The 10241-nt window shown below is 37.9% G+C and overlaps 1 protein-coding gene across 1 annotated transcript; it reads left to right on the top strand.

Annotated features, from left to right (window-relative positions):
• Window positions 1-819: 819 nt before the first annotated feature.
• On the top strand, window positions 820-5004 carry LOC131803409 (uncharacterized). The gene is made up of 2 exons (XM_059124697.1): window positions 820-2811; window positions 4717-5004. Exons 1-2 carry the CDS (start codon window positions 820-822, stop codon window positions 5002-5004), a joined length of 2280 nt encoding a protein of 759 aa, XP_058980680.1.
• Window positions 5005-10241: the final 5237 nt, after the last annotated feature.

Here is a 10241-nt window from a genome sequence, read left to right as displayed (position 1 = left end):
CTATCATCGGTAAACAACGGAAAACATTTTTACACAAATTTATAAAAAATTATAATTCCAAATGACCGATGAACAAGTCCGGGGTTCCCAAAGGGACACAACCATTGAGGAATTGAAACAACAACGTGGCTCGTCAAAGGGGAGTATGACCCGAATTAAAAATATAATTGAATCCAACACTTCATTGTCTCATACAGAACTTGAGTGTCGGTTGGGAATTGTAGAATCCCACTACAAGCAAGCTTCTTACTACCAAAGTCAGATAGAAAGATTGTCTCCCAGAGATAATGGAAGAGCCGAAATTGAGGAACTATATGTTTCAATTAAAACAAAATTCTTACTCAAATTGGGCAAGATAGACGTCCTAGTGTAACTGATCAATCTTTTGTGTTGCCTCATGTCCCATCTAATAGATTACCCAGCTTAAAATTACCGAAGTTTGACGGGAAATATCTGGAATATAAGAACTTTATAAATACGTTTAACAATTTGGTCCACAATGACCCAAATATTTCTACTTCGGAAAAATTCAACCACTTACTCTCGTGTCTTAGTGGGGAAGCGCTTGCAACCATAAAGGCATTCCAAGTCACTGATGAAAATTATTCTAGTGCCCTTAAAAGATTGAAGGAACGGTACGATAATGACACACTAATCTTTCTTGAAAATGTGACATCAATGTTTGAACTTCCGAAGTCCAATAAACCTGTTCCAAAGCAATTGAGAAATATTGTGGATACAATTTCTGCTCTCTATAGCTCTTTGAAATCCCTTGGCTCCTTTGAACAAATTTGTGATGCCTTCATAATTCATCTCGCAATGAGCAAGGTTGATTCTGAAACCAAACAACGATGGGATGAATACATCGATTACTCTAAATTACCCTCTTGGACTGAATGTTGCTCCATGTTGGACAAGCGTTGTCAGCAATTGGACGCACAGTGCCGACGGTCTTCAAAACAGCATAACCCTACCATAACAACAAATTACTCACATAGTAATAATCAAAAACAACATTCATTCGTAACAAAAAATGTGGCTCAAGATTTTGTGTGCAGTCATTGCTCCAAATCGGGTCATATGATATCAACTTGTCAGCGGTTCATCGTTCTTACTCCTAATCAACGAATTGAACAAGCTAAGCAACAAAAACTTTGCCTCAACTGTTTATCAAAAGGGCATGGTTACATACAATGCCCCTCAAAATATTCATGTAGATTTTGTAAACAACGTCATCACTCGCTTCTTCATAAGCAATTAGAACCAACCTGTCCCCAGAAAGAAGAAGAACCGTCATCATCATCTGCTGCTACACATAGCACCTTTCAAAACAAACCCAGTCCCCAAGTGAGTGCTGTTATTCTTGCTACTGCATTAGTATTGGTTCGTGACTCAGAGGGAAAATATCAACTGGGCCGTGCTCTGCTTGACTCTTGCTCTCAAGTTAACTTCATAAGTGAGACATTATGCAAATCTCTTAATCTCAAGAAATGCACAAATTCAACAGATGTCTCTGGAGTTGGCTCTTCGAAGTTGAGAGTCACTCATAAAACACAAACGACAATAAGATCTCGTCTTAATAACTTCAATATGTCATTAGAGTTCCTGGTTTCTCGCAATATAACTGGTTATCATCCTGATGAGAATCTTTCCGTTAATGATTTCAATTTGCCCTCCAACATAGAGCTAGCTGATCCAGAATTTCATCGTCGACGTGGAATCGATATTTTACTCGGAGCAGAATCATTCTTTTCGCTCTTATCCGTTGGTCAAATTAAACTTGGAGAAAATTTGCCCACTTTACAAAAAACTCTCTTGGGATGGATTGTCTCTGGAAAGTATACAAGTCAAACGGCAATATCATCACAAAGGTCTACTTACTCCATTGTACAACACAAAGATATTTTCCAAGAGATAAATAAAAATATTGAAATGCTATGGAAAATTGACGTCGTTGAAAGCAAATGCCAAAATATGTCCCGAGAACAAAAAGTATGTGAAGACCATTTTGTGAAAAATGTATCAGTTCAATCGGATGGACGCTTAATGGTGAGATTACCCTTTAAAGGTGACCCAAATGTGCTTGGCGATTCACGAGACATTGCCTTGCGTCGTTTCTTTTCCATAGAGAGAAAATTGAACAAAAACCCTGAATTAAAAGAGGATTACTCACAATTTCTTAAAGAATATGAGGAATTGGGCCATATGTCTCAGGTGGACGACACTAATATTTCAGTTCCCAACTATTACATACCACATCACTGTGTTCTTCGCCCCAGCAGTGTGTCGACCAAGTTGCGTGTTGTTTTCGACGCATCATGTCGAACCTCTTCACAAACATCCCTGAATGAAATTATGATGGTGGGTCCAACAATCCAGAACAATTTATTAATTACTCTGCTTCGTTTCAGGTGTCATCGTTACGGAATGACAGCTGATATCGTCAAAATGTATCGTCAGGTTTTGGTTCACCCTGAGGATAGACAACTTCAGCTTATACTGTGGAGAGATGACTCCACCAAACCGATAAAAACATTTGCCCTCAACACCGTTACATACGGGACAGCTTCGGCACCATATCTCGCAATTCGAAGCCTACATTATGCCGCAGAACGTTTTCCCAACCCATACGAAGTAGGAAAAGACAAAATAATGAATGATTTTTATGTCGACGATATGGTTACTGGAGCGGATGACCTTGTATCTTTAAAACGCATTAAGAACGAAGTCACCGAAATTTTATCTTACTCGAAATTTTCACTCTCGAAATGGCATAGCAATTACCCAGGTTATGTCTCAAGTGAAGATGAAGTAAAAGAAATGAAGCTAAATGATGACGTCACAAGTACTTTGGGTATGACATGGCACTCAGATAATGACACATTCCATTTTGAGTTTCGCCCATCCAAATCATATGCACATAATACGAAAAGAAACATTCTTTCCCTGACGTCGACGCTCTTTGACCCAATGGGTTTAATAAGCCCTCTCATCATCAGGTCAAAAATATTGCTCCAACATCTTTGGATCATAAAATGTGATTGGGATGAATCAGTTCCTCAAGAAATTGAATCAGCTTGGGAATCCATCATGGCTGATTACAATAATTTGTCCCAAGTAAAGATTCCTCGATACATTCGACTACCAAATTCATAACATAGAGGTCCATGGATTTGGAGATGCTTCAATAAAGGCATATGGTTGCTGTTTATATCTTCGCTGTGAAGATTCTTTGGGAAACATAGCAGTAAATTTAATCGCATCAAAGTCAAGAGTTGCGCCTTTGAAAACGAGAACATTGCCTCGATTAGAGTTGTGTGCTGCTCATTTACTCGCAACCTTCTGGAGCCAATTAAAGCAATATTTTAAATTCCCGATTTCTCAAATCTACTTTTGGTCGGATTCTCAGATTACTCTTCATTGGATTAAGTCCCACTCTTCAACCTTGTCTACTTTTGTGGGTAACAGAGTAGCTGAGATTCAAGAAACTTGCCCTGATGTCCTATGGCAATATGTTCCTACTGAACACAATCCCGCTGATTTAGTATCCAGAGGTTGTTCTGTCTCCGATATATTGGTTTCGCCTTGGTTCGTAGGCCCTTCCTTCCTTATGGGTCCATTTTTCAATTGGCCAAATTATTCTGGCCCAAGTCTAAGCGAAGCGGACATGCATCTTGAAAGACGAAAAATTACATTGATAACAAAAAAGGAGGACTTACCCTATATCCTAAAAACAGTCCATAAATTCAGTAACTATTTAAAATGTCTCAGAATATTCTCATATATATTTCGAATTCGTTCAAGGAAATCGCTCCACTTGCCCTCTATATCTCCAGATGAGTTGACACATTCTCTCCATAGGATAGTCTGGTGCATTCAACAACATTATTTTTCGGAGGAATTCCTTGAAATATCAAAGCATGGATTTGTCTCTGGTCAGCTGTCATCATTGGCTCCATTTATAGAAGATGTCTCTGGAGTGCAATTAATAACAGTTGGCGGCCGATTATTAAATGCCGAGCTTACACCAGAGATGAAGTTTCCTTTGCTCCTGCCCAAAACCGATCCCTTCGTAAAAATCATGGTGATCTACATTCATCGCTCTAATTACCATGCTGGTCCAAGAGCCTTAGTATCTTTGGTTCAGCAGCAATTTTGGATTGTCAATTGTCGGTCTTTGGCCCGAAAGGTGGTTCATCAGTGCATACATTGCACAAGATACAAACCGAAATTACTCACTCAGGTAATGGGCAACTTACCCAAGGATCGAGTTACCGGTTTCCGCCCATTTGATATTGTTGGAGTTGATTTTGCTGGTCCCATACCAACGTATCTCAGGATTCGAGGGAAAGCTCCATCAAAATCCTACATTGCTGTCTTCGTTTGTTTCGCATCAAAGGCAGTACACCTAGAAGCGGTATCCGACTTGTCCAGCGAGGCCTTCATAGCAGCATTAAAGCGGTTTGCTGGCCGCAGAGGTGTACCGTCAAGAATTTATTGCGATAACGCTACCAATTTTGTTGGAGCAGAGAGGAAATTGAGTGATTTTCATAAATTTTTCCACCTCGACAAAATAAGGAAGCAATTGCTCATTATATATCCACAGATCCCAACGACTTAGAAGCGCTTACTCCAGGGCATTTACTCATTGGTTGCCCGTTGCAGTGTATTCCAGAGAAGATAAAATATGACTCTGACATTTCTCATCTACAACAGTGGCAACGAATCTCAGCCATAAAGTCTCATTTCTGGAGCAGGTGGCACACAGAATACTTGGCTCAGTTACAAAATCGTTATCGCTGGAAAAACCCACAACAAAATCTTCAAGTCAACGATATGGTGCTCATACACGAAGACAATGTTCCCCCCATGAAATGGGCCATCGGTCGTGTTACCAAACTTAGTCCAGGAGCAGACGGTTTTGTTCGAGTGGCAGAAGTCAAGACATCACAAACTACATTAAAGCGTCCCGTGGCAAAGTTAGCCGTACTTCCTAAAGAATAAAGTTTGATTGAAACCAGGGTTTCAATGGGGCCCGGGATGTTAAATCACTCAAATGATTTTTTAATATTATTTAAATTTGATTTGTTGCTCAAAGAGCATTTTTGAAAACATAACATTATTTAAATTAATTATTTTCAGTACTTAATATTTTAACGCTACAAGAGCCACCTTAATGTCATTTTTTCTGTTTTCCCTTTTTTTATTATTTACTTTGAATTCGCCCTAAAGAGAATACATCATAACTAGCATTGTTATTGTAAATATGGATGAGCAGTCAGACGATCAAGTGATAGGCAGAGAACGCACATACGTACAAACATACATACATACGTTGAGTGCATCATCTCTGTTTATGTTATTGCTCTGCCTCTGCTGATCGCTCTGCTGCTATTCAATGCAAAAAATATTGTCCCGCTATTCCTTTGGTTGTTAAACCAGAATAGAAAAGAAATAAAACATTCTTATTTGAAACAACTAAAGAGTGAAGAAGTGTTTTAATTTGGTGACGGGCTAGAGGCAAACAAAAAAGTAGATATTACCAAACATACCTGTTGAGTAAAATTTCATATAAATTGAAAATTGTCATAAAAGTTAAATAAATCTTGCCCATTGGAGCAAATAGAAGGAAATTAAGGATTTTCTTTACAAAAACCATCAACAAGTTGGACGGCTATTTTTCTTGCTCGTCGAGGAATCTACCAATAAAGTAGATGCTGGAAACCAAACAAGAACAGAGCAACAGACCTGTAACGCCAATTACGTGAGTAAGTCAAGAGTTCCTGGGACAGTAAGAACGACTTAGAAGGAAATATTGTGCAAGGTATAAGGAGCGTCTGGTAAGAAGCTATTGGATTTCTTTTGTGTCATTAACATACTCAAGCCGAACCCTTGAGTGAGGAGTTTGTTCGATTGCATATTGGACAAATTCCGGGGTTGTCAAAATAGGCAATCCTCAAACAGCCTTTTACCTATTGTTTAATTACGATTATTTATTTGAAATCATATTAATAAAGTAATACAAATAATAATTTTATATTAAACACTTCCAGCTCTTTTTTACTTTCTGAAAGCACTGAATATCGCATACAAATCAATAAAGTCACCAACAGTCGATCTCGACTCTTTCACCAAAAAGGCACACCGTTCGGGAAGAAATGAACCACGCACTCGTTACTTCTTAAAATTACCTTCATTGTGACGGCTCAATGTTACTTAATCGGCAACTTCACCTGTCACTAAAAAGTCATGTAACGGAGTAACGAGTGCGTGGTTTATTTCTTCCCGAACGGTGTGCCTCTTCTGTTAAAGATTCAAGATCGCCGGCGAGGGTTTTCATCGCCTGTGGGTGACTTTTTATACCCTCCACCATACTATGGAGGGTATATTAATTTTGTCATTCCGTTTGTAACTCCTCGAAATACTCATGTCAGACCCAACAAAGTATAAATATTCTTGATCAGCGTAAAATTCTAAGACGATTTAGCCATGTCCGTCTGTCTGTCTGTCTGTCTGTCTGTCCGTCTGTCTATCTGTCTGTTGTAATCACGCTATCTTTCGAACAAATTGAGATAGAAGGCTAAAATTTTGCACACATGTATATTTTCCCAGTAGGCAGGTTAAGTTCGTAAATGGGCCATGTAGGTCCAAGTTATCATATAGCCCCCATATAACGGTACCTCCCGATATTCGGTATTTTGATGATTTTAGCGACATTATTAACCGGAATTATTTCAAATTTGGCATTTGAAGTTTGTAATGGATGCTACAGCCTAAGACAGAAAATTATCTGTGCAGGTCCACGTCTTCGTGTAGCCCCCATATAACGGTACCCCCCGATATTCGGTATTTTGATGATTTTAGCGACATTGTTTACCGGAATCGTTTCAAATTTGGTATTTGAAGTTCGTAGTGAATACTACATCCTAAATCAAAAAATGAGCCATATAGGTAAACGTCTTCATATAGCCCCCATATAACGGTACCCCCGATATTCGGTATTTTGATGATTTTAGCGACATTGTTTACCGGAATCGTTTCAAATTTGGTATTTGAAGTTCGTAATAGATACTACATCCAAAGTCTAAAAATGTGCCATGTAGGTCCACGTCTTCATATAGCCCCCATATAACGGTACCCCCGATATTCGGTATTTTGATGATTTTAGCGACATTATTTACAGGGATTGTTTCAAATTTCGCATGTGAAGTTCGTAATGGATACTTCAGCCCATGCCAGAAAATTGTATGTGCAGGTCCACGTCTTCGTATAGCCCCCATATAACGGTACCCCCCATATTCGGTATTTTGATGATTTTAGCTACATTATAAACAGATTTCTCTTCAAGTTTCGCATTTAAATATTGTAATAATTTATGACAAAAGTTGCCTATGCAGGCCCACGTCGTCGTATAGGCATTCGGTATTTTTATGATATTAACAGAATTTTTAACGGGTTTTATTTTTTGGAAATTGCCAAATTTGTACCAAATGGTGGAGGGTATTAAAAGTTCGGCCCGGCCGAACTTACAGCTTTTTTACTTGTTAGTTATGTCAGCGACAAAAAATGCTTGCTAGGTTGTATATTAGATAGAAAGCACAATGTCATTTCTAACGAAAATGTATGTTGAAGAAATTTTCAGTATATGTGTACGAAAGTTTTCATTATGACCACCCACAGTTTTCCTTATAGTTGAAAATGTTATATATGTAATCAATAAAATGGACCTTTGAACGAACATAAATACTACATCTGGTTGCAATAATAAGCGACACATTCCGCCAGTCGATGTCTTCCTCACTCACGTACGAAATGAGTGGTAATGACCTTCATTAAAATGTTGAATAGTAGACGATAATTATGATTATTATTATGAGCGAACTTTAATTAGCGTAGAAGTTAACGTGATATTGTATGAAATAAATGTAGGTATTAGGAATGAACATGGACTAACACACTGACTTTTTCGTGTGAGACAATTATGGTTTTTGCACTGCATTATTTTTATACCTTCCGCCTTTTTTGCATTCTTTTTATACCCTCCGCCATACTATGGACTTTGTCATTCCGTTTGTAACTCCTCGAAATACTAATCTCAGACCCAACAAAGTATATATATTCTTGATCACCGTAAAATTCTAAGTCGATTTAGCAATGTCTGTCTGTCTGTCTATCTGTCCGTCTATCTGTCTGTCCGTCTGTCTGTTGTAATCACGCTATCTTTCGAATGAATTGAGATAGAAAGCTAGAATTTTGCAGACATATTTCTTTTTCCAGTAGGCAGGTTAAGTTCATAAATGGGCCATGTAGGTCCACGTTTGCAAATAGCTCCCATATAACGGTACCTCCGGATATTAGATATTATGATGATTTTAGCGACATTACTCACCGGAATTGTTTCAATCTTGGTACTTGAAATTAAAAATGGATACTACACCCTAAGACAGAAAATTGTCTGTGCAGGTCTACGTCTTCGTATAGGCCCCATATAACGGTACCTCCCTATATTCGGTATTTTGATGATTTTAGTGTCATTTTTCACCAGAATTGTTTTAAATCACGTATTTAGAGTTTGTTATGGAAACTACAGTCTGTGACAGAAAATTGTCTATGATGGTCCAGGTCTTCGCATAGGCCACATATATCAGTACCTCCCTATATTCGGTATTTTGACGATTTGAGGTACAAAACCCATCGAAATGGTTTGAGATGTGGTTTTGAAGTTCGTAATGGATGCTACAGCCTGTGACAGAAAATTGTCTATGGCGGTCCAGGTCTTGGTACAGCTCCGATATAACGGTACCTTCCTATATTCGATATTTTGATTATTTTCTCTTCATTATTCACCGCTTATTTCAAGTTTCGAGTTTGAATATGGTAACGGCTTATGACACACAACGCCTATGTAGGTCCACGTCGTATAGGCCCCAAAATAACGGCTATATTTTCTATTTTTAAAATTTTAACAGAAATTTTTAAGGATTTTATTTTTTGAAAATTTCCAAATTCGTTCCAAAGGGTGGAGGGTATGCTGAGTTCGGCCCGGCCGAACTTACTGCTTTTTAACTTTTTATATCTGTGAGCAAAAATTCATTTAGATTTCCATATGAATGAAGAGAGGAGGTAAAAAGTGAATGAAGTGCGGAGTTGCATTAATTGCTGTAGGAGACAATCTAATTCGTTTATAAAGAAAATACCGACTAAGGAAAAAAACCTATAGTTATGTGTTGAGAGCATGTGACTCTTTATAGGAGATAAGAAATAGACTGTATATAGACGAGCTAAGAAAGGGTGTAAATGTATAGGAGCATATCTTTCAGCCAAAGGGGTTGCAATTTAATATTTTACTATTTATTTTTGAATGGAAATAATTTGTTTGAAATGAACTATATTCACCATACATTAATATTAGGCAGCTTGTCTGTACAGACTGTACAAAATATCAAATTGCAAGCCCTTTGCCTGGAAAATGTGACCATGATCTCCAAACAACCATAGAACGGTCGTCATCAACATTTGAGAGTTTGAACTCTTTTAGTAAGTAGAATTTTTATACCCTACAACACTGTGTTGGGGGTATTATAAGTTTGATTGGGCCAAAAATTATGTAACACCTCGAAATATTGGTTTCCCACATAGGAACGTATATATGGATCTTCCTATCTCGCCGAGTCGATCTAGCTATGTATGTATGTCCGTCCGCCTGTCCATGTTAATTTGTAATCACGCTACAGATCGCAATTATAAACCGATCCTCACGAAATTGAAAGTGGAGGTGAGGTTATGGTCAGAATAGAACCCTATTGTTTTTGGAGATGATCGCATAATACTTAGGGGTTGAAACATGAAAATTTCCTGATTTTGCAGTTGCTCTTCAGGTCGCAATTAAGGACAAATCGACGCGGAAGTTTGCATGGGGCTAGAGCTTAGGGCTGGGCAGAAGCTTTCTATGGTCACCGGCTAATATTTAGAGGGTGAAATAGACCATAACATTTGTGTTAAATAAAAAACCAATTTTCCATTTAATCCCGGCGAATTCACATATAGACAAATAGGTAAATTCTGACCGTTACGTAGATGCTGGTAGTAAATATAATGTATATATAGCAAAATATATATAATGTTTATATACAAAGGAAGGGGATTTAAGCTAGAATGCTTATATCTCAAGAATGGCTGGACCGATTTAGACAAATTTTGTCAATTCAGAATGCCTTCTTAGCATAAAAGAATAAAATTTA

Source organism: Musca domestica, unplaced genomic scaffold, assembly GCF_030504385.1.
Source record: "Musca domestica strain aabys unplaced genomic scaffold, Musca_domestica.polishedcontigs.V.1.1 3, whole genome shotgun sequence".
NCBI lineage: Eukaryota > Metazoa > Arthropoda > Insecta > Diptera > Muscidae > Musca > Musca domestica.
This window is presented reverse-complemented; position numbering and strand designations above follow the sequence as displayed.